Source organism: Sinohyriopsis cumingii, unplaced genomic scaffold (genome assembly GCF_028554795.1).
Source record: "Sinohyriopsis cumingii isolate HCF-2022 unplaced genomic scaffold, ASM2855479v2 utg000622l, whole genome shotgun sequence".
Lineage (NCBI taxonomy): Eukaryota > Metazoa > Mollusca > Bivalvia > Unionida > Unionidae > Sinohyriopsis > Sinohyriopsis cumingii.
This window is the reverse complement of record NW_028315918.1, coordinates 3,909,721-3,936,614: the sequence shown is the minus strand read 5'-3', so window position 1 is coordinate 3,936,614 and position 26,894 is coordinate 3,909,721. Positions and strand designations below refer to the sequence as shown.

The 26,894-nt window shown below is 35.0% G+C and overlaps 1 protein-coding gene across 7 annotated transcripts in view; it reads right to left on the bottom strand.

Moving 5' to 3' along the window:
• LOC149773699 (dystrophin-like) overlaps window positions 1–26,894 on the bottom strand; it is a 494,817-nt gene that overhangs the window by 189,707 nt on the left and 278,216 nt on the right. For 6 of the 7 annotated variants that reach the window (XM_089946224.1, XM_089946223.1, XM_089946218.1 and 3 more), the window contains 2 exons: window positions 3,669–3,786; window positions 1,208–1,416 (listed from right to left, as the gene is read on the bottom strand). In XM_089946224.1, coding sequence (XP_089802350.1) covers window positions 1,208–1,416; window positions 3,669–3,786 — 327 coding nt within the window. Of the gene's footprint in view, window positions 1–1,207; window positions 1,417–3,664; window positions 3,787–26,894 lie in introns of all 7 variants that reach the window. The other variant, XM_089946219.1, reaches the window with a different exon arrangement.

The window sequence follows — 26,894 nt, the reverse complement described above, 5'->3', positions numbered from 1 at the left end:
AGTTGAGGTAGTAGTAGCAGTACTGGTAGTAGTAATAATAACAGCAGCTGTAGTAGCAACATTAGTTTCAGTAGTATCAGTAGTAGTATAAGAGTAGTAACAGTTGTAGTAACAGTAGTAGTAGTAGTAGTTGTTGTAGTTGTAGACTTTTATAGCCATTATTCAGCACAAGATAGGCTATACATGGCAGCCACTATAAATACTAGAGGAAGAACTTGGGGAAAACCCCAGAAAGAACCACCAACCCATGAGAAATAATAGCAGTAGAAGTAGTAGTAACAGTAACAGTAGCAGTAGTAGTAGTTTTAAAAGTAATAGTAGCAGTAGTGTTAATAGTGAAAGTCATAGTAGTAGAGGTAAATAGAGTAGCAGTAATATTAGTAATAGCAGTAGAACTAGCTATGGCAGTAATAGCAGCACTAGCAGTAGTAGTAGTAGTACTAGAAGTAATAACTATAACAGTCAAAGTAGTAGTAGTAACAGCAGTAGAAATATCAGTAGAAGCAACAGTAGTACTAATAGCAGTTCAAGTATTAGTAGTAGTAGTAGAAGCAATAGTAGTAATAGCAATAGTAATAACAGCAGTAGCATAAAAAGTAGTAGCAGTAGTGTTAACAGTGGAAATGGTAATAGTAGAGGTGAAAGCAGTAGTAGTAGTAATAGCAGTGTTAGCATACCATCAGTAGTAGAAGTACTAGTAGAAGTAGTAGCGACAAAAATAGAAGTAACTGCAGTAGTCAGATCAGTTATTGTTGCTTTGTGTTTAAGACCATTTTTCAGTGGATAATAGGCTATACATGACAGGCAGTATAGCTGCTGGAGGAAGAACATAAGAATCACCAACCCACAGGATGCTACTGCCAAGCTTTCTCACATACCCACACTGAGTCTAAGATTCCATCCCACGCAGAGAGAGGTGAGATGTGAGTAACTGGTAAATATGAGCATTTTCGACTACTCGGACACCCTGTAGTAGCAGTATATGCAGTGGTAGCAGCAGTAGAAGTAGTAGTGGTAGCAGTCATAGTAAATGTAGTAAAAAGTAGTAGAAGTAGTAGTAGTAATAGTTGCAGCAGCAGTGATAGTAGCAGTAGAAGTAGTAGTAGTGGAAGTAGTATAAGTAGCAGTGTCTGCAGCAGCACCATTAGATGTAGCAGTAGAAGTGGATGCAATAGTAATATAGTAGTAGCAGTAATAGTCACTGTACCTTATTCTGACTGATAAGCCTCTGTGTATTACGTTTCTGCGGGGAAGTTGGGTCAGAATCCAGATCCTCTTCCACCTGTGCAAGCCAGCGATCAAATTCTGCATACAACTCATCAAACTGGCGACACTCTAACAGCATGTCATCAAGCTCTGTTTGACGCTGTCTCATCTTCAACAGAACCTGATCCCAATCCTTCTGAAGTCTGTCTGCTAAAATAATGGGAAATACCAGGGTCTGAATTTTTACCTTTCTTGTGTTAAATGGTCAAAATGGGCTGTATGAGATTTCCAGAAGATTTTTGGTATCAAATTCTGTGATATATATATATATATATATATATATATATATATATATATATATATATATATATATATATATATATTTATTGCCTGTTTGAACAAAACCCTAGGACTCAATCAAATTTTTTTGCTTTAAAGCAGACTTTCATTTAAAGCAGTTCAAAAAATAATGATTTTAAAATTGTTACTTGAATTAGTACTCTACTGTATCTCAATCTAAATAAATGAGGTTGGCTATAAAATATATTCATGGTACATGAGCTACAGTGTGGAAGAATTATTACACAAAGAGAAAATTTCCTTCACATCACTCTAGTCTATCAGTAAGATAAAAATGGCACAGAAACTCTATTATGGAAACAATATGCAAGTTCAATAAAGAATAAGTTAAGAAATTTTGTTTTTGCTTTCAAATGACACCACAGCTCCCAACATAAAATCTGCCTTATGAAAACTCAGGGACAGATAGCCATATGGACCTTTACACGTAAATGGAGTTGATGTTTTATATCACAACTATAAATAGAATCTGAAAGAATGCAACTTCTTATAAGAAATGTGTCAAGTTGAAGATACAGCTGTCAATACAGGAGAACTCTGACTTTGGTTCAAGATACAAAAGAAAACTTCAAAGTCAATCAGGAACATAACTCCTGTCAAAAATTTTAAGGCAAAATTAAGTTTTGTATATTGGGCTTCCTGACACGAGCTTCAGATTAAATTTGTTAAAATTCCATTCAGGCCTTCAACAAAAGGCCCATGTGGGTCTGAGGTTACTCACATGGTTGATATCTACCTGATCAGCAGTTCAGTTAGCCAAGTAATCAGGATTAGCAGGATACTGTGTTCACTTCTTGTAATACTGTCAATTGCACTTGTCAAAGATGGTCAAATGCTGCTGAGCAGATTTTGAATAGAGTTATGTAATGTTTTTATATTTTTAGTAACTGTGGCCATATTTGAAGGCAGATCTATATCATGTGTAAACTAGGACTCCTTTTCTCAGATTTGGCTTAATTTTGTAAACTGCTTCTTTTTTAAAATAAGTTTTTATAAGTTTCTCTCTTAATAATATTGTGATCAAATTTGATTACAGATTTGGAGAAGTTGGTTTTATATTTTTAGTAATGGTGGCCATATTTAATGGTGGATCTGCATTATTTTTATGTACAAATCTGAAAACCCTCTATCTCCAGGTGCTTTCTGCAAAATTGAAGTCAAGTTCAGTTGAGCAGTTATTTAAAAGAAGATGTTTAAAGATTTTTTCTTCTATTTTTAGAAGTGGCAGGTGAACATTATTCATATAAGCGTGAAAGCCATCTTTCTGAGGCAGATTTTGTAGTTTTTGAGATATCATGTAAAGTATTTCCTATTTTTAGCAACTGCAGCCATATTTGAAGAGGATCAACATCATCTATAAAACAGGATGCTTTATCAAATTTCATCAAAATTTTGTTGACAAGTTTTTAAGAACCTCTTTAAAGCTTGTTTTATTTTAAGTAACAGCAGCCATGTTTGATGGCAGCTCAGCATAATTTGTACAACTGTGAAAAAACCCTACCACAAGCTGCATTCTGTTGACTGATTTTTAATAAGTCATTCAGCTGATTTATTTATTTTGTAGTAAAAGTAGAGCCATTTGTTATGATGGATTTAGGCATGATCTGTACGCCCTTTATGCCAGGATGCTTTTTTTCAAATGTCGTCAAATTAGGTCAAGCAGTACTTGAGTACTTGAGTAGTAGTTTATTGGTTTCCTTTACCTAATTGTTGGCAGGTCAACATCATCTCAACATTTGAAAGCCCTTCATGCCTGGATGATTTCTATAATATCTGGTCAATAAACTAATCATCATTTTTAGTAAAAGGGGCCATACTGGATGGTGAATTAGCATCTATTACTGTAACACCATGTGCAGATTAGGTGAACAGTCTTTTATAAAAGGAAATTGTAAACAATGATTGTGAACAGATGACACACAATGAACAATGGAATAAGGACCTTACCATAAGCTCACATGGCCTTATTGAACAGACTAAGAAGTTATGATGAACATGATGGATGTACAAGGGCAACAATATATACACCCTAGAGTGGGCACACAAAAAGTTTTCATAAATGTGTTGGACTGGTTCTGTCTTGATGTAGGTCTGAGACTTGCCTTTCTCTTTGACTGATTTCTTGTCTGCCTCATTGCCACTGTTCTTGTGGAAATTTTCTGCCTTGGATATGACTTCTTCCAGCTGAGGCCACTTGTTCTCAAAGTCCTGTAAGAGACTCTGCAGAAAATGGTAAGAGGAAAAAATCATAATCTTGAACAAATTCCTGTAAATTGCAATTAGCAAACCAAAATTCTGTAGTTATTAGTCATGACTTTGAAGACAAGAATTTTATACATTAAAAATGTCAAAGTCAATCAAGTTTTATGGGGGAGATAATCAATGTAACAATCTTTATTTGTATGGCCTATTACTAACATATATTAAATAACATTAATCAATTTTATTTCCTAATTATGTTTCAAAACAAAATTTGCATAGTTTGATTCAAGCCATATTACAGAAGAACCTTCCTGAAAGACCACCCTTTCTGCCAAAAATGGTATGGTCTCTCAAGACAGGTGGTCTCTCATAACAGGCCATAACACTGTATAATCCATATATATGTGCATTGAAAATAAGGTCTCTCAAAACAATGGAGGTCTCACATAACAGTGGTCTTTCAATACAGGTTTTACTATACTAACAAAACAGTTAAGATTTATCTCTGATCCATAAAATGTTTCCAAGCTTCTTAGATGAGTAATGTATATTATCTATCTTGGCATTATAATGCGTCATAATGATAGCATTTGAAAATACTGTTAATGCTGTGAATTTCTGGAACAACAGTCTTGTATCTGAAGATCAGAACATGCTAATGGTATTTCATGGTTTTAAACTGATTTATACACAGCCAGTTAAAAGAGATATTTTCAACAGTTACTAGATTAAATGCCCTCAGATTCCAAACTGTATTGTCTTGCTTATAAGTTGGCTCCAAATACAAGCAATGTTAACCCTGACCTGCCACCACAGAATGCACTGACAGATCAGGGTCTGTGTTGGTGTTTTCTTAATCCAAAGAATACTCCTAAAAAACTACACAGATCTAGATCTGATATTGATAATGTGCTAGCAGATCTGGGTCTATGTAGTTTGTCCAGACTTGTCGGTGAGTATATACAAGATTCCTATGCTCAGTCTTATAAAAATTCTAACAATACAGTAGCCCCCTCACTGTAAGTCTCTTCATTTTAACACTGCTCTTTTTGCAAGTTATAGTCATGGATCCCATTTTATTATGTAGTAGTATAATTGTATGTATAATGTACATCATAATAATTAGGTTTCACTATAGGGCAGTGCAATGTACATCGTTATAATGAGGTTTTACGATAGGGCAGTGTGTATGTTATAATGAGGTTTCACTATAGGGCAGTGTAATGTACATCATTATGATAAGGTTTCACTATAGGGCAGTGTAATGTACATAATTAAAATAAGGTTTCGATATAGGGCAGTGTGTATATTATGAGGTTTCACTATAGGGCAGTGTAATGTACATCACTATAATGAGGTTTCACTATAGAGCAATGTAATGTACATCATTATGAGGTTACACTATATGGCAGTGTGTATGTTATAATGAGGTTTCACTATATGGCAGTGGGTATGTTATAATGAGGTTTCACTATATGGCAGTATGTATGTTATAATGAGGTTTCACTATATGGCAGTGTAATGTACATCATTATGAGGTTTCACTATAGGGCAGTGTGTATATTATAATGAGGTTTCACTATAGAGCAGTGTACTTTATGGCTACCATGGATATGGACAAGTGCTGTATATGAAATATTATTATTCAAGGCATTATGTCCACCTCACCATCACAACTTCTACGCCTCAGCATTAATAAAGCATTATGTAATAGAGTACAACTGGGCTTTATATGTACTATAAGTGTGCTGTTAAAACCTTAAACATATTTACAGTAAGTTTATACTCGTAGTGAGAGCATCTTTTAAATTTGGGGCAAAAATCTCCATTGTATAATGCAGCGGCATTTAAAGTCAAGGATTTATAAACACACAACATGACCGATAGCTAAAGATTCTAAACATCTGTAAATTTCAAAATAAATACATTTTTATAACGAATAAAGCAATTACTTTTGTTTTCAAGACAAATACTGACTGCCTCCACCCATCCGATCATCACAACCCATGGGCAACATTCTGTCTCACTCCTGTGTCACCCCCAGCTGTGCTGATATTTCCTCACTTCTTATGAACATGCACAAAATTAACCAAGCACAAGTAAAATTTTCTCACCACTGTGACCCAACATGGCCTTTCACACTGTATAAAAAAGTCAAAGTTTCTCTTATAAACTGTCACCGATTTATAAAAGGAGACCTCCCACCACTGTGTAGGTTGTTACAATGTTGCTGAGGACATTCATTTAAATGTAAACTCATGCGGATTGTTACAATGTGTTATTGATGACATAATTTTGTTTATGCATATTCATGCAGATTGTTACAATGTGTTGTTGATGACATACTTTAATTTATAGTCATTTAGATTGTTACAATGTGTTGTTGATGACATACTTTAATTTATACATATTCATGCAGATTGTTACAATGTGTTGTTGATGACATACTTTAATTTATACATATTCATTTAGATTGTTACGATGTGTTATTGATGACATAATTTTGTTTATGCATATTCATGCAGATTGTTACAATGTGTTGTTGATGACATACTTTAATTTATAGTCATTTAGATTGTTACAATGTGTTGTTGATGACATACTTTAATTTATACATATTCATGCAGATTGTTACAATGTGTTGTTGATGACATACTTTAATTTATACATATTCATTTAGATTGTTACAATGTGTTGTTGATGACATACTTTAATTTATAGTCATTTAAAATTTATAGTCATTTAGATTGTTACAATGTGTTGTTGATGACATACTTTAATTTATACATATTCATTTAGATTGTTACAATGTGTTGTTGATGACATACTTTAATTTATACATATTCATGCAGACTGTTACGATGTGTTGTTGATGACATACTTTAATTTATACATATTCATTTAGATTGTTACAATGTGTTGTTGATGACATACTTTAATTTATACATATTCATTTAGATTGTTACGATGTGTTGTTGATGACATACTTTAATTTATACATATTCATTTAGATTGTTACGATGTGTTGTTGATGACATACTTTAATTTATACATATTCATTTAGATTGTTACAATGTGTTGTTGATGACATAATTTATACATATTCATTTAGATTGTTACAATGTGTTTTTGATGACATACATATTCATTTAGATTGTTACAATGTGTTGTTGATAACATACTTTAGTTTATAGTCATTTAAAATTTATAGTCATTTAGATTGTTACAATGTGTTGTTGATGACATACTTTAATTTATACATAGTCATTTAGATTGTTACAATGTGTTGTTGATGACATACTTTAATTTATACATATTCATTTAGATTGTTACAATGTGTTTTTGATGACATACATATTCATTTAGATTGTTACGATGTGTTGTTGATGACATACTTTAATTTATACATATTCATTTAGATTGTTACAATGTGTTGTTGATGATATACTTTAATTTATACATATTCATTTAGATTGTTACAATGTGTTTTTGATGACATACATATTCATTTAGATTGTTACGATGTGTTGTTGATGACATACTTTAATTTATACATATTCATTTAGATTGTTACAATGTGTTGTTGATGACATACTTTAATTTATACATATTCATTTAGATTGTTACAATGTGTTTTTGATGACATACATATTCATTTAGATTGTTACAATGTGTTGTTGATAACATACTTTAGTTTATAGTCATTTAAAATTTATAGTCATTTAGATTGTTACAATGTGTTGTTGATGACATACTTTAATTTATACATATTCATGCAGATTGTTACAATATGTTGTTGATGACATACTATAAGTTAAACATATTCATGCAGATTGTTACAATGTGTTGTTGATGACATACTTTAATTTATACATATTCATTTAGATTGTTACAATGTGTTTTTGATGACATACATATTCATTTAGATTGTTACAATGTGTTGTTGATGACATACTTTAATTTATACATATTCATTTAGATTGTTACAATGTGTTGTTGATGACATACTTTAATTTATACATATTCATTTAGATTGTTACAATGTGTTTTTGATGACATACATATTCATTTAGATTGTTACAATGTGTTGTTGATAACATACTTTAGTTTATAGTCATTTAAAATTTATAGTCATTTAGATTGTTACAATGTGTTGTTGATGACATACTTTAATTTATACATAGTCATTTAGATTGTTACAATGTGTTGTTGATGACATACTTTAATTTATACATATTCATTTAGATTGTTACAATGTGTTTTTGATGACATACATATTCATTTAGATTGTTACGATGTGTTGTTGATGACATACTTTAATTTATACATATTCATTTAGATTGTTACAATGTGTTGTTGATGACATACTTCAATTTATACATATTCATGCAGATTGTTACAATGTGTTGTTGATGACATACTTTAATTTATACATATTCATGCAGATTGTTACAATGTGTTGTTGATGACATACTTTAATTTATACATATTCATGCAGATTGTTACAATGTGTTGTTGATGACATACTTTAATTTATACATATTCATTTAGATTGTTACAATGTGTTGTTGATGACATACTTTAATTTATACATATTCATTTAGATTGTTACAATGTGTTGTTGATGACATACTTCAATTTATACATATTCATGCAGATTGTTACAATGTGTTGTTGATGACATACTTTAATTTATACATATTCATTTAGATTGTGACAATGTGTTGTTGATAACATACTTTAATTTATAGTTATTTAGATTGTTACAATGTGTTGTTGATGTGTTACAATGTGTTGTTGATGACATACTTTCATTTATACATATTCATGCAGATTGTTAAAATGTGTTGTTGATGTGTGTTACAGTGTGTTGCTGATGACATACTTTATACATATTCATGCAGATTGTTGCAATGTGTTGTTGATGACATACTTTTCTTTATGCATTTTCATGTACACTCTTGCAATGTATTGTTGATGACATATTTTTGTTTATGTATAATCATGTTCATTGTTACACTGATTCTCATGATATACTTTTGTTTATGAATACTCATGTAAATTGTTACATTGTGTTGATTACATTTTTGTTTATGCACTCATGCATATTGTTACGTTGATGTTGATGATGTACCAGTATTTGTTTATGCATACTCAATTAGATTGTTACAATGTTGTTGACTAGCTGCTTTTGAATATGCATACTCCTCTAAATTGTTGCACTGTGCTGCTATGTTTATGTGTTGTTAATGTTATATGGTGTTACCCTGCTATAGCACCCTCCATTATAACATGACTTTGGATATAACACAATTGTGTCGTGGCTCCAGAAAATTGATACACAGGTATGTTTCTCTTACACCAAAAAGAAATTCTTCTTAAAACTATGATATAAAACTTCTAAAATGTTTAATATTATAAGGAGGACAAGATTGTGTACAATTCTACTGTAAAATGACCATGGTGCAGCTCCTGAAATTTCATTTACATATATTTCATTCCTACATGAAAAAATATTTTCTTCTTCTTAAAAGTGTGAAAAATAGCATGTAAAAAAGTTTAATTTCGGATCATGCTGGGTTTCGCCAATGTCGCAAATGCAAATGTTTTTCCTTATTGGTGATAAAATATACCATCTAGCAACTGTTTGTGACAACATTGTTGCTGTTTAACTTTTATCTGCAGTCTTGTGTTTGGAGTGGAGAAATTCAAAGGCACCATGCAAGGATGCTGCAAACTTCGATATAGAATGCATTGGAATATATCTATTGTTACATAAATTCTTTTTTCATACTGACAAACCATCTTAACAATGCACTGTTATATCATAATCCGCTTACGCTGATATCTGGCCAGAGTACATTCCATTGTGATGCACATGAATAGCCATGATACCAGATTAGCTGCAATCGACCAATCTCAGGTGGCAAGAACAGAAACAGCTACAACCAACCATAAAATGGCTATAAATTATTTTTTTAAACGTACCCAGAAAAAATATTTCTGCTGAAACTTCAAAGAAAATGTATTACCTTTGAAGCACCAATCAATCTGTATAAATGACAAGCAAATGAAAAAAAATTAGTCTTCATCAATGATCTACAATTATTTTGATGTTGCCACCACAATTACAAATGGGCATTTGTTTGGACCTACAAAACAGGCCTTTAGCGGTGACTTAAATAACAGGTACACCTTTCATCAAAGCAAACCGATTACAATCATCAATAGAAATAAAGCACCTTTCATCAAAAGATGTCAGCACCAAACATAAATAAAAGCAATGTAATCTGATAGTTGCATTTTCCAAAGTTACTGGAACATGTTTATTTTGACATGAAAGTTTCCATTTTGCAGGAAAAAATGTTTATTATGCTTATGATCGCTACCAACAGCAGCATAAAATGCAAATTAAATTTCCAATCTTATGAAACCATAGATATGCTACCATCAAGTCAACTGATGGTGGGTTATCTTTCTGTTTGATAAACGTTGTAACTTGTTCTTGATTTCATTTCCCTATGAATAGCCTCATCCAATGGGTAACCTTGGCAAGATGATGGCTGTCTCCAGCTGACCAAAATCTAAGCCAACTGAAGTACATGTACACGGTGCATGTACTGGCGACAATGAATATCATAGTAAATTGTTTATATACACGTGTTTGTTGACAATGGGATATAGATTAAATGAGGACTACCAACTTTTACATACGTGTTATTTGCTGTTTCTAATGGGATGTGACCGAGACATGAATTTTATAACATGATCTATACTTGAATACATGGATATTTCATACACATGTATAGTAGTACTTAATGCATTATGGATTGTACTACACAAATGTAAGTTGTTAATATACGAGTTTATTTCAGACTAGTTCTATCTTCATTTAATCTAAAGCATGTATTGATGTGTCAACTTTTATTACTTGCCTACCCCTTTTTCTTTTGGATACATGCATCATTTTCTTCAGCTAACTGATATGGGTTGGTTAAAACACCATTTGGTACATAAAACAGTTGGGTTCTACAGACCCCAAACATAGTGTTATAGCGGGGTCACACTGTACATTTTTACTCTTTGTTATTGATGACATACTTTGTTTATATATACTCATGAAAATGGAGGACATTTCAACATAGGCAGAGACAGGTGGATAAGGAGTGAAGTGGATTGTTGCTCATAGCTTGGAACAGTGCTCAACCACCGAGTTTAACTCCAGCTCCATTTGTTATATGCAGCATATACAATTTTTTGAAGTTATTAAAGTGGTTTTTATTACTAATGAACCAAGTCTGAACAAAAGACAAGATCCAGCTAGACAACAGGTGTGAAACATCTGTCTGTACCTGAAGATGCCTAAGTTGCCATGCAATGTCTGACACAAGTGTTGAAACGTCTTCAAACTCAACCACACCAATAGCAAGCAGCAGGGAAGTCGTACAGACCAGGTGGCTCAGATAAATTTAAGCCTCCCACCAAACATTTCTCCGTAGAAGCCTCAGAAAGCAAAAATAAAGCCTCCTGCGCAAATTAATCCGCAAAATTTCAACCCAAAGTGCATTTTCAGACATAAAAAAAAACAACAAAATTTAGGGGGGGGTATTGTAAAATTTGTTTGTGCCATAATTGAATTATGGTGGGCTGCGGATATTAATTTTATTTCACAATAAAACAATATAGTTGAAAATAAGATGAGTCGAAAAGTTAGCACAGTTGGAGAGCCTCAATCTGCTAGATTAGCGCGAGATCAATTAGCGACATTAAAGAAGCTAATTCCGACAAAACGATTATTTAAGAGAAATGTTCGTGGTTACGAAGATATGCAACATGGAATTTCAGAAACTTCGGCAAAATGGTTGAAGCCAGTAACCGGAACAATTGAGCAGGTTGTATATGGCGACGAAAAAGATCCAGATGCTAGAAAACGTGGAATCTTTCCTATGTTGAAAGGTATTGAGGATCAATCACGAACATTACCCGAGCGATTAGCAATAGCAGCAGCGGCGCAACAACTTGCAATTACTGATGGAGGAAAACCTGGAGATGGAAAACCGGGAGGAAGAAAAATCGCAATGATAAAAGGGAAGTTTAATATCGATAATTTAAGAGAAAATTTCACCGATGAGGGATGGGAAATAATATCGCAGCCCCTCTCGACATTGTATAATATAGATGAGATTGGCCAATTTGCGGAGGAATATTTTAGTAGTCGAACTGAATTTTTGACTGCAGTGGGGAAAAAAAGATATGCAACTCGCGATAATTGGTATGATATGGTATATAAAATTTACACACAAACAACATCAATAAGTAAGACAGCGGATCCGCGTTACAGAAGATTTTTAGAAACGGCAAGAGATACACAAAGATATAATAAGCAAGAGGCGGAAGAAAGAAAACAACTGGAGAAAGAAAGAAAACAACTGGAAAAAGAAAGAAAACAACAGGAGAAGAAGGAAAAAACTAAAAAACGAGGGAGAAAAGAAACATCACAGGAAGATATTCAACCACAGGAGCCAATATTTCAACCAGAGGAATTAGGAGCTAGACCAAAAGAAAGAACTCCACCTCAGAAAAAGGAAAGAAAACCAAAAAAGAAAAAAGATCAGAGTGATGAACCGATAATTGTACCCGAATATAAATCATCACCGGCTATTAGTTCGTTTACAATTGATCCTAGTGTAACAGCGGATAATTATTTGAATACAAACAGGTTGTATTTACTTGGCAACTATGATTCAGTAGTTCAAATGACTGCGGATGATTCTACGGAAAATAAAAGATTCTTTTTGCGAAAAGAATTTGATGCTGGTAAAGTTAAAACTGTTGATTGGTATGCGATAATGTATTTTGGTAGTTTAGGAAAACCAGTAAGATATTCCGATGAAGATTTTGGGAAATTTATATCGGATGTTGGTAATTACAGAACAGAGTTATCAGAGGGAAAAGCAATAGCAAGAGCAAGAGCAAAAGAATTTTTAGCAACATCTAAAAAGGATATTCCTGCATCAACATACTCCTACCTCGATCCATTACCTACAGATGTTTCTACTTTATTACAACCTCTTCCTCCTCGTCCCACTCCTCTTTCATTACCTACAGGTAAGGAAAGTTCGCCACCTGAGAGAAGTGGTACTCCTGAAAAGGCTCAACTGGGTAATCTTCTTACTATAAGGGAAAAATATCCTAAACAAGATAGTCCTATAGGGGATTTGCCACCGAAGTCATCGTCGTCAGGGTTATCGTCGTCAGGGACATCTTCATCGCCGTCAGACGAAATATTTTACTCAACGCCATTACAATCTCCAGAAACAAAAAAAACAGGAAGCGGATATTCAGTTTGTCCCGATAGTGTTGTCAACGATGTATCTCGCCTCGAAGTATTAATCGGAGGAAAGCGAGCAGGAAATAATTCTCGTGAGATAGTCAACGAAGCATCAGATATTTGTCAGCGATTATTCCGTGGTGGTATCATCGATTCTCACATTTATAAAGAGTTTGTCGATGAACTCATCGATTAAATCAACACAATTGAAATAATATGATTGTTCATAAACATCAACGCAGACCTAATCAGGTCCGCATAGTAAACTCTCGATTGCCAGTATACAAATATATTCACGGTAATGGATTTGGCGATATCATTGGAAGTCTTGTCACGCGAGTAATACCTAAAATTGGACCAATGGTAAAACAACTAGGATTAAAAGCAATAGGAAAGATAGGTGAGACTGCTGTTTCTGGTATCGGTAATTTGGCCAGTAAAGGCTTCAACGCTATCAAAGATAAAATATTAAGTTTAGTACGTAAAAAGCAACCCGTCAAATTACCCATTACCAGCGAAATGCCACCCGAAGTCAGTAAGGCCATAAATGATGCGGCAAATAAAAAAATAAATGATCTAGCACAGGAAGCTGCTATAACAAATCTAGCACAGGAAGTTGCTAAGACAAATCTAGCGCAGGATGTTGCTAGGACAAATCTAGCAAATACAAGTTTTGTTTCAGGCGATGGTCTTCGTTTTAGACGATATTATTAATAATAAATGTTCTCACAAGTGTCAAATGAAGTATTTGACATGGATGAACCAGTAGGTAGGGATACATCAGTGCGAGATTTCCAGTATTTCTCGTACGACACAGTTACACCAAATACTGATAATCGCCTGGAAATTCAAGTTCACGATACAACAAGATATTTTCTTCCATCTGAGGCATATATCGAAGTTACCGGTGAAATTACTAGAGATGACGGCGTTACTCTCTATGGAGCAGATTTTAGAGTCGGATTTGTTAATAACGGTATTATGGCATTATTCAAGAGCGCCACTTACATGATTGATGGAAAAGAAATTGAGTCAATTACCAATGATGTTGACTTAGCAACAACGATAATAGGTCTAGCGAGATACTCGGATGATTTTACCAGATCAGCTGGTCCGGGTATGATGTTTGCCAAAGATAATTCTGATCGTCCCGATAGTAGACCGCTTGATATTAGACAACCCAACGATCGCGCCGCTCCCAATCCAGGTCTCGCAGCTATTCAGGATATTCCAGTTGGCACTAATCCTGATTATAATCTTGGATTTGCCACGAGAAAATCCATGTTGTGGGATATACGTAGAAAATTCTCTTGTGCTATTCCGTTATCTCATATATTTGGATTTTGCAGGCATTTTAGAAAAGTTATTTACGGAGCAAAGCATACCGTAACATTTATTAGAAAAGCAGATAGTAATGATGCTATTTGGCGAGAAGGTGATATCAATTACCAAACGAACGTGGTAGGTGCAAATGATACCACGAATCATGGAGGTAGGGTAAGATTACTAAAATTTACCTTGTGGATGCCAGCGATGACTCCATCATTAATCGTGGAAGAAAAATTATTATCATTTATGAATCAAGGTGGTAAATCTATCATGTCATGGCTAACAACAACAACAGATTCCACAACTACTGATATTGATGGTGATTTTACTTGGCGCATTGCATCGCAGCAAGGTACCTCTGCGCCACGTCATATCTTTGTCGCTTTTTTGCATACACGAAGATATCATCAATTATATAGCCACATGATATTCGATAATATTCACGCAACAAACGTGTCACTGAGAGTAAATGGCCAACAGGAGCCATCCGAGGAAATATCCATCAATTTTGAAAATTATTCGACAGCTCGCGCATATCATCGATTGTTAAGTTTCATGGGTCGCGATCAAAATATCGATACTGGATTGCAAATATCACAACTAGATTTTAATAAACTTTATCCTATTTATTACTTTTCCTTGGAACATCTCGATTTGATAAAGCAATCCGTCGTCGATATTCATTTCAAAGCTAGAATTCGAACAGGAAATAATTTATATAAGGTATTCGCAGTAATTCTCAGTGATAGAACAATGTTCCTGGAAGGCATCAGCGGTAGAATGAGAGTTATCGACGCTCCCGTAGAGAACATGTAATAAATTCTAAATTTAGATTAAGTGATTATTAATATGCCATACGATCACGTCAGTGTAACTCTGACCCCCGGTCAGGTGAAAAAACTTCATGCAGCAACAACAGCGCGACGAGGTTTAAGTTTAACCTTAAAAAGTAATCAACTTCACGGTGGACCTAACAAACTATCGTTAACTAAAAATCAACACGGACATTTCACCAGAGCCAGATCAGCAAATACTGGTATTCGCTTGAATCTCTCAATAGGAGCAATCAGAGATATGATCAAAGTAGGTGGTATTTTTCCATTGGCTGCGCTTATACCCGCGTTAATAGCAGGCGCAAAGGCAGTAGGATTAGGTGCACTTGGTGGGATAGGTTCCGCAATAGCAGGAAAAGTTGTTGGAAGAGGATATCGTAAAAAAAAGGGAGGGTTTATCTCCCCCTTCTCTCTTCTAGCAAAAGTGCTGCAGACGCAACAAGGATCCGGCCTTTACCTAAGACGACCCCCGTACGGATCCGGTCTAAGTCGAGCCTACCAGCCTCAAATTTAGATTTAATCAATGAAGCAAAAAAAAAGAAAATAAAATTTTTCAGAGGCGTATTTATGCGAGATCAACTACCAGATAAACCAAATCTCACCGAGACAGGAATAATAAACCTTGATAAAAATTCCGGCCCTGGCACTCACTGGGTTGCGTATGCGATTAATCCTCGCGAAGTTATTTACTTCGACTCATATGGATTAGCACCGCCAAATGAATTTATCAAATATGTGTCAAAACTAAAACTTCCGGTTTGGTATTCAACACTTCCAACACAAACATTAGCAGATCCACCAATATGCGGCCCGGAGTCAATTAACGTCCTTGATGCAATTTCAAAATCATCTCGTCCTTTTCGCAAAATTTTATTTGAATATACCGTAGATAAATATCATGGTTGACATTTACGGTAGGTCTCTCTTCAGAAAAGAAAAAAAAGACGTAGTCGACATCGATACATCAAAGTTTGCAACCAAGAGTGATATTAATAATCTTTTATCGCTGTCAGAAGTTGATCCTGGTGAAGTTGCTGTATTTCAAAATACAGAAGGGCGATTACAAACTAGTAACGTTAAAATAACTGACATAATCAAGCGAGACGAATACCGCGATCACATTAGTCAATTTACTCGCCAATCGGAGATGGTATTAAAATCTGTTGTTGATATCGCCGATATTATAGCAAAATTACCCCTGAAGGCCGATAAAACATTACACGACGAACTTCAAGATAGAATGACAAAAAGACTTAACAAACTAAATAACGATCTTAAAAAACTTGACGATATTTTAGCTAAATTTAGCAAAAAATTTGACGAGAATATAAAAACATCAACTGATACTTCCTCCGCATCAGATAAAAAAGCCGATGACGATCTCAGCGAGAAAATAAAAAAAATCAACGAGGAAATTACTGGTATTCTTGCCAAAATTAACGAAGTAAATATCTTGATGAGCCAGAAACCATCGATCGGCGATATCAACAAAAAAATCAACGAGGAAATTATTAAACTCGGCAATGTTGTTGTTCCTGAATTTACCAAGGGGATTAACGTGATGCAAGGACAAATAAAATCCATCAACGATGAAATTAACGTGGTACGTGAATTATCGCGTCAAAAGGTCGATACATCAACGTACGACGAAAAAATTCAAGATTTAAAAACAAAAATATCGTCAATGAACCTTGAAGGATTATCGCGAATTTCGATACCAAAAAAAGTAAAAATAAAAAATGTTACCTGTAGTGTGCCATTTGTGGTAAATACACATAAAGGTATATGGACACCTGGGGTTGACCCATTTTTCCTTCAAGCGCCAATTACGGGTATTTATCGAATATATATTATCTCCAGGATAAAATTTAATGCAAAAACCACTAATGCAAATTTCGTTGAATATTATCCCGGTTTTATTATTGCACCCTTAGATGAAGGGCAAGTATTTTATATCGAACTAGTACCACCAGATAGAACCATAACAACCCAAATTCATTTTTTTGTAGTTTTCGAATATTTATCCGAAACACCACCAGAATTGTATAGAGAATTATTTATATATGAACGCATCGGATTACCGATATAATCAAGCGCGATCATGGCAGGATTCGTTGCGAAAACAACTTGACGATTATCAAACAAAAATAAATAAATACCAGCGCAAATTAGTTATCATTGACGTTGCAGTGTACGCGGTATCTGCTGTGGTCGCTGGTGCAGGAATAATTCTATCCGCGGTAACAATGATAGCGCCAATCGTTGCAACAATAATAATCTCGTCAACAACAGCAATCGCGGGTGTTCTTAATATCATCGCGAAAAAAATATCATCGTGCACAAGTGAAAAATTATCATCGTACAAAAGTAAACTAACTAAAGTTAGTGACGCGTACTCGAAGTTATCATTGTTACTTTCTGAAAGTCTCAACGATGGTATTATATCCGATCTAGAATTTTCTTCAATGATCAGTATTTACTCGGAGATTGAACAAATGAATATTAATAATGTCCGAGTTAGCCCAGATCGTGACAAACACGACACCGCCAACAACAACGTTAATATCGCTAAGTTCAACGAAACCCGAGTTTAGTATTAATTTCTCAACACCAATTAACGTTAGCGAAATTGCATTAACACAGTTGCGTGTCTACAACAGCTGGCCCAATGTTAGATCAAAATCATTCGGTAATTTGATGTCAAATAATTCACTAGTTTTTGCAAATAAGAATAAACCCGATGGAACACCGGATTGGATCGTTGTTGGTATACCAACGGGCAGTTACGAAATTGATCAGCTGAATAATGAGTTTACCACTAGAATATCAAATATAACCGGCGATGCTAATCCGGGAATAAAGATATCTTCACATGATCCAACATTGTCATCGATCATCGAAGTAGCGTCGCCGTATATTGTTGATATTTACCAATCGTCGATTAGAACCGTATTAGGTTGGCCCGAGGTTGCACCTCTAGCAGAACCAAAGAAATCGGATGTTATTATTCCAGGTTGGTATGATGAAACCCTTCCAGAACTACCGGAACCAAAAAAGGAAGATTTTACAACCAACGAAGGATGGTATGGAGATATCAAACACAAACCTCTGATCCACAGCGCCATCAATCTCATGAATAACCACAAATTTAACCTGGTAATGTTCGCTTTCACTTTTATTAACGAAAGAATTCTCTCATGGTTGCCTCTTCCTAAAATCCCCCCAGATGTGAAAATCTTCGACGCTACCCACATTAACAGGATAATAGCCCCCATAGACGGTATCTTGGTAAGAAGAACTCTAGACGAGTTTATTCAAGAACACGAATTACAATTAAATTTATTGCGCGGATCATTTCATGAATGCATCCTAAATAAATCTAGTTCATGTAGCGAAATTATAAAACACGTGAAAATTTTAAATCAACTTGCGAATGATATTGAATATTATCATGATATGTTTATTCGGGCGATAGTCGACGATATATCAATTGCCGACTATGTTCTTCCTATTAGCAAATTCGAGTTGATCAAGAACTCGGGTGAAAAACAAAAATTCATGAGAGTATTTGAATTAACCGAGGAAACACTGCCAAATTTCAAATTTCCCAATTCTGATTTTGATGCGATGAGAAAATCCGTCACTGATACCATTGATGATTTATTTCCAAAATTACATGCTTCATGGACCAAAAAAATATATTCAGAATTGATTCTTAAACACAACAATGATCCTTCCAAACTTGGACGACATATCTCGCCGGGTATCGTTAATATAACGGATGTTATCGCGATTTATCTTCACGCGGATGTTGTCGAGGGTAGCTATAATGTTGATTCGTCAGTGTCGAATCAAGCGAATCAGGGATTTGTATTGTATTCATTTTCACCTAGCGCATCTCCCGGTTATTTGATAATCAAGGAGCCAATGAATCCGTTTTACCTGCGATGTCATAATCGATTTTTGTCAAGAATAAATTTCAAATTAACGGATCAGAAAGGAAATTTACTTGATATACGAGGAGAAACTGTAAGTATCAATCTTTTGGTGAAATCGTGAGAATCTCTGATTCCTGATTTTTAAATCGCAAGTGAGATTTTCCAAATCTGTCTCCGTGGGAAAAATGGGCGAAAAAAATAAATAAAACCCAGGAGAATTTTCAAAATTAATCTTTTTTTTTGTTTTGCGGAGATATTCAATTATTCTTCGTCACTCTCCGAATCAAATATTATTGGTACATAGGAGAATTTGATCCACGAATCAGCATCATAAGAAAATGTTGCGTTGTATTTTCCTTCTGCCACAAATTGTACTGATCGTGGTTCAATAAAGAAATGTTTTGCTGCTGCACTCATCGATGTAAACGCGATTTCCTCACCTGTTGCCTGATTCACTGATTTAACAGTCTTCGAATAATTAGGAAATCCACGGTTATTACCAAATCTTGAATTTTCACTCTGGGTTACCGCGCGCAGATTGGAAAGTTTATTGTTAAGTTTATTACCGTCAATGTGGTCGATAACAAGTCTTCTCTCTATTGGTCCTTTGTAGCATTCGAACACAAATCTATGATTCGAATAACATTCTGTTCTTTCATTTCTTTTATGGACTGTAAATTTGAGATATCCCGAATTACAAATACTACCAACACGTTTCTTTGTTTTGATGTTTCTGACATTACCATCCTCAGATGCTTCGTAACCTTCGATGATGGGATGCGATTTATACTCGCATGTGATTTTCATTGTGGGAATCGCTGATTTCATTTCCATATATGATATTCTCTTTGTTTAAATCATAATTTGCTTTGAAACGATTAATATAATCTTCTTCGCATTTTATTACCGAGGAGGATCTTTTTTCATAATATCTCCGTAACTCACGATATTTTTTTCCTCCACAAGAGAAACATAATCTTGTCTTTCCTCGAATGCCAACTTGGCAAACTAAACATCGCTGTGGTCCTTTGTTACCTCGTCGAATTTCGTATATATGAGCGCCACAATATTCACCTCTGCAGGATTTGTTACATGATTTTGTTGATCCAACTGTTATCCACGCGCATTGCTTCATTATAATTTAAACATTTGTCTAAAATATAATAATGGATTTATTTGATCTTGATGAGGCAGAATATATCATTCCTGAAGTTGATAGTGCGAAGAAGGAATTTTTTGATGATGGAGCGATTCATGTTTGGTCGACATGGAAAACTAATTTCGTTGATGCTACGATGAATCTGGAGCGAGCGAAGAAGATAATCGAACATATAAAAAACTCACACAAAGAAGAGAGATTTATTTTCGGAATAAAATTTATTGCACAAATGCCCGATGATATTTGGATTATTCGCGACAAACGAGATCCAGTACGTGGCGGTAAGAAAAATGTTGTTCTTGATAAAAATTCGAAACCAGGATTGCTACTAGGGATTGATGGTCCTTATTATGCTAGGGCGTATCCTTCTAGTGCTGTTGTCTATGGAATTTATCGGCTGAATAATAATCCTGATATGAAAAACCTACCTGCGATGAGGGAATCTCCGATAATAAATTGTGTAGCTGAACGAGTTATCGAGCATATGAGGAATGCCCGTCGTGGATCTGGTCTGACTCAATTGAGATTGGATAAAATTAATTCATGGGCAAAGACAGTTGCTGATGGCGCATCAATCGATGATGTTGCTGCGTTAAGTAAGAAACTTAAATTTCCTATTACGGTTAAAACACTATCGGGTGAAATATTATATTCATCGCCGTATAATTCTCGAGGAACACCAATCGAAATTGTTGATCATAATTCACATGCGTGGAGTCAGTCGGTAATGATATTTCCGCGAGATCGTGTTGTTAAGTTTTATCCCGTGGAATCCAAAGATAGTTCCGATGCAATGTTTAGATATATCAAACTATTAGCCAAGTCCGATCCAATATCGATTTGGTTATTTTCTAGCGAAGAAAGATACGATCAATTTATCCTGCCACGAGGAGATATTTACCGAGATGAAATATTACATGAATCAATGAGAAATATCGCGGTGAAGTATTCATCAAATCCAGATCGATTACTGACAAATTGCTTTACTGTTCCGTCTGTTGCTGCTCACGCTGCTAGAGAGAGAAACTCGTGGAAACCTACGAGGAATGAGTTTCTTAATGATATTCAACTTAGCTGTATCGAATACGGCCATGGAGGATTATGGAATACCAAATACTATTTCGAGGATATGATTTCCGTTGATATGAGCGCATGCTATCCTGGAAGTTTTCTCGGATATGGCGATTGTGCAAATTACTTTGCTAAATTTGGCCATCCTACCAACGAGATGACGAGAGTGGCAATTAACGGACCGTTACCTGATTTTGTCATGACCGGATTCGCTCATGTTACTTCATTCGAACTTGCTGAAAATTTGCATAAAATTTGTTATATTTGGTTTGGTCGGCATTTATCTCAACGCAGATGGGTCCCTACGGTATTGTTGAGATTTATGTTGGATTCGTCGATGTTGATATCATTGACGGTAAGTGAAGCAATTATATCGTATAGAAAGCAGACCGAGGTGTGGTTGCCGACAGATTGTGAGAACGCGAAAGATATTGGAAGAAAAATAATTGGTAAATTTACTCAAGGAGGATCAGTTGATCATAAACATCGCCACGCTAGGTTGTTTATCAATGATGCCGAGATGGATTTTATTATTGCTGATACAGTGTCTCGTGGAATATTTTGCAGTAGAGAAAATATTATTATTGATGGAGAAAAATTGGGTACAGTGATAACTTATCTCGATGGAGAATCCGCGCAGTATACTCATTTAAGATCATCGATGCTCGCTTATGTGAGTATCAATTTGCTGTCAATGATAAATAAATTTTCTGATATCGCGGTAAGGGTTGCAACGGATTCATTTTATATTGATAAAAAATATCAGTGCAGATTAGAAAATTTAATCACCGATGGTTCTTGGGGAACTTGGAGAATAAAAAACGAGGATATTCTAGATTATTGTGAGGACGCGGATGTAGAAGATTGCGATAAATTTCATAAAGATAAATGCGATGAAGTATCAACAGCAGTATCAGTGTTTGATCCAATTTCACGAAACAAATTCGTTTACCTAAATGGTCCTGGCGGCAGTGGTAAAACAACACGAGCGATAAACTTATTTTCAAAATCTGATATGATCGTGTTGACTCCAACTCATAGATTAGCGCGAGAAATAAAACAACGTGGCGTTAATTCTTGTACTTATCACAGTTATTTCAAATATAGTGGTGGATTGTGGGATCCGGCTCGAATGGGAAACAAGTACGTTAATAAGATTATAATATTTGATGAAATTTGCACAGTAAATTTAGTTATACTAAAATCATTCCTAAGTTGGTTGGAAGAAAAAAATACTGCAGTAATAATGTGCGGCGATCATGGGCAACCTGATCCTATTGATGGTGAATCTCCTCACAGGTGGCTTAGAAACTTTGTAGATTATTATGAAGAGATTGATGCTGATTATAGATCTAATGATAATTTATTGACTGAGTTTAAAAAAATGATTCGGCTGCAACCTAATAAGTTTCAATGCGATGTGATGAGAAAAATAATCGACGAAACTTCGATGGATCTTTTTCTAAATTTGTGGCGTCCGGATCATCTGATTGTTGCTAGCAGAAAAATTGTTCGCGATGTTATTCAGGAAATATTATTCAAACTTCATTGTGATAAATTTCCAACGTTGCCGGTACCATTATGCTATAGGCCCGCTGATACTAGAAAACAAAATATTAATGTTACTTTGCCGTGCGGAGAAGAAAAAATATTAGTTTTGAACGATATTATTTTCGTTGATATTAATCTTGTCAATGATGCAATAAACGCAGAAAGATCACCGTGGAAACTTGGATATGCAGCAACGATTCACTCGTCACAAGGATTAACAGTAGATGGTCAAGTTTGGATCGTCGATGATAGAATTTCCTGGTCAAATTTAGTTTATCTAGCAGTTTCTCGAGTAAGAAAATTATCTCAGTTAGGTAGGATTAAATTTCACATTAACGAAGATGGCGGTAATTGAGTATCCTTTGGTATTATTTGTAATTCTTCTTTGGTAAATCCGCGTTGTGGCGCTAGTGAATCTAGAAAATAAATCGCTGGCCTTCCTGATGATCTTGTTACAGCTGATATTTTATGTGTCGTAACACTCCAGTTTGGATCAGTTGCTCTTTTTCTGCCACCCTCGGCTTCTCCCTCCTTATATAAATATCTGACCGTGACGCTACCTAACACAGGTGGAATAGTAGAATCTCGCTTTAGTGGTATTTTTGTCTTTGTAATTGCAATTGCGGGTTTCATTGATATTGTTCGTGTTACTTCGTTATTTAGTGCGTTAATCACGTGAGGTAATCTTGTTACCCAATCGTGAGATCGTTTATCTTGGATAAATTCTCTCGCGTACTGATATCCGAATAATCGTTCTGCAAGAGTTTTATTGAATCTCTCAACGATAGCTTGATTGTGATGAACACCTACAATACCGCGACGGATTTTAACATTATTCTTTTTCATCAGTGAAGTAACCGCGCCAAGAAATTCTCGACCTGGATCAACCTGGAGAAGCTTCGGCCATGTTAATGGAGATCGTGAATAAATTTCGCTAAACGCCTTAGCAATATCTGTTGCTGTTTTATTCGATAACGGTTCCGCTTCCTTGTATCTGCTAGCAATATCAACAACCGTCAACACGTATTTATATGTGACTCCGTCGACGGTATCGTAAGGAAGAAACATAAGATCAGCCTGATGGACTTCATTAGGGACGCTGACAGAGAAACTCGCATATGATATTTTCTTAGGCGGAGGAAGATAAATTTGCCAGACTGCTTGCCTCGATAGCCACGATTCAGCGACAGATTGCTTTACTTTTGCTGCCTTAGCAAGTTTGGCTATTGCTGATTTTCCTCGCCAAAATCCTCGCGGAGAATAATATATTTGCTCCATTATAAATTACCAGCACCTAGTACTAATTTACCTTTCATTGCTCCTTTTATCAACCAAGTTGCCAATTTCTCTTTGAAATTTTTATCAGGAATAGCATCTATTGCGTGAATTAATTTAATATCAGCGAGATGTCTTTGTTGTAAATCTCCGCTGCGATATGCAAGATCGTGATAGTAGCATGCGTTATCGATAGCGTTTACTGGATCCTCGCCAGGATTTGGTTGATTATTATCGTTAAGTCTTATATCTAGCCTTGTACCAGGTCCGCAGTAATTATATCCTGGTAAATGTTTCTCTCCGGGATATTTCGCCCAGGGAGCTCCAGGCAGATTTGTTAAGGAGGCGGCGATGTCTCCTCCGGTTCTACTTTTTTTTTTACAAATCTAAACTTAATTGTCTTACAAACTTCACATTCTCCCTTAATTGCATTCCTGTTGTTGCGTGTAACGACTTCGATTGGATTTATCGTAGCAGTTCGAGTGCGACACTTAACACAATATAAATCCATAATATTCTAATAACATGAATGTAATTGATTTTTCAGCCACAAAAAAACGCGAGCAAGTGAAACACATCGATGCATTACCAAATTCGATAAGAATGATAATCATTGGACCATCTGGTTCTGGAAAAACGCAATTGTTGCTAAATTTGATAATGAGATGGTTAAAATGGGATAAATTATATTTGGTTGCGCCGTCTGTTGATGATCAGCGATGTTATCAAGTACTAAAGGAATTTAGCGATAATACTGAAGATGGCACAATAGAATTTATAACGGATATTAATGAAACTCCATCAGTGGAAAATTTAGACGGTGATGCTAATAATCTTGTTGTTTTTGATGATGTGATGCTGGATAAGCAAACTAACCCAGCTAGGATATTCTCGCGTGGCCGACATAAGAACACCGATGTGATTTACGTGACGCAGCGATATACGCAAATTCCGAAGGTAATTAGAGATAATTGTAATATTTTATCAGTTTTCAATGGCGTTGATACTCACACGCTGAGGAATATTCATCAAACTTGGTGCAACGGCGACATGGATATAAATAAGTTTAAAAATTTCTTTAGTCACGCTCAGGCAACACCACACGGTTTTGTTACGATTAATCTTCATGATCCGCGTAGTAGGTATCGAGTTGGTCTTGATCAAATTTACTCATAAAATTGCAACCCACCATAATTCATTATGGCACAAACAAATTTTACAATACCCCCCCCAAAAAATTGCTGTTTTTTTTTATGCCTAAAAATGCACTTTGGGTTGAAATTTTGCGGATTAATTTGCGCAGGAGGGTTTATTTTTGAAATCTGAGGCTTCTACGGAGAAATGTTTGGTGGGAGGCTTAAATTTATCTGAGCCACCTGGTCTGTACGACTTCCCTGCTGCTAATAGCATGCAAGTTATCTACACAGCTGTGATGCGTGGCAGAGTTAGTGCAACAAGCCTACAGAACAGGAAACAAGCATAGTATTTAGTATATCATTAGTATAGCATTAGTATACATCACTAATGACTAATTGCAGGGCCTTCTCTTGGCAATGTACCTTGTTCAAGCTATACATTTTTACATCCCAAGGTGACTTTGTTATAAATAATTATTGTCCTAAATAAAACATTAAATTGCACATAATGAGACCTATCTAATTTACTGTATATATTAGCTTATAAGTTGACTCAAACTGCAAAAAACAAAGATCCTGATCTGCTGTAGCATAATGTGATTGCAAGTCAGGGCCTATGTTGTTTGTTCCATTGGAACTGCACAGACATAAATATGCCCACGCATTATGCAATTGCAGATCGGGTTCTGTTTAGTTTGCAGTTGGACTCAACTTATAAGCAAGCATGTATGGTATCTAAAGCATGGTACTAAAATTTCAATCACATGTTTTGCTTAATATGAAGGTGCAACAAAGAAAAGCCATAAGAAGCACTGAATTAAATATTTTCCAGCCTTTTAAATGGTTGATCAAAAATGCTAGATTATTAGTATGTTCAAATAAATAAATACCAATCAAAACTTACTTAGCTTACCTCTACTTTTTACTAGTTATTCCTGCCATTGGAAACCATCTCATGCAGAAAATAAATTCACATTAAAGAGATACTGGTCCTTTTTCTAACTAAAGATTTTAGAATCTTTTATTAATGTTAAAAGTGAAATTCTAAATTGGCATTATATGGATATTATTGTAGTAATATTGTTTACCTACTAACTACCCACCGATATACTGAATTATTTTCACATGGCATAAAAGACAAAAGAAAAAGATAAAAAAAGAACATTCTTTTCTATCACATCAAAGCAAAGGTAGAAAAACCAGTTGATAAAACCAGAAAATAATGTTTTTGTCTTTTTTTATGGTTTTAATCACCAATCTTAAAATTTATTTGACAAGATATTATCAATGTCCACTCCTAGAAGCCAAATTTTATTGGGATGAAGTTAGCCAGCAGTACATAGTTCTGGCATAAAAAAAATGACCTTGACTAACCACTATAAAAAGAGGCTTCATGTTTCAGGCATAAAAAAATGACCTAGACTAACCATTACAGAAAGAGGCTTCATGTTTCTGGCATAAAAAAATGACCTAGACTAACCATTACAGAAAGAGGCTTCATGT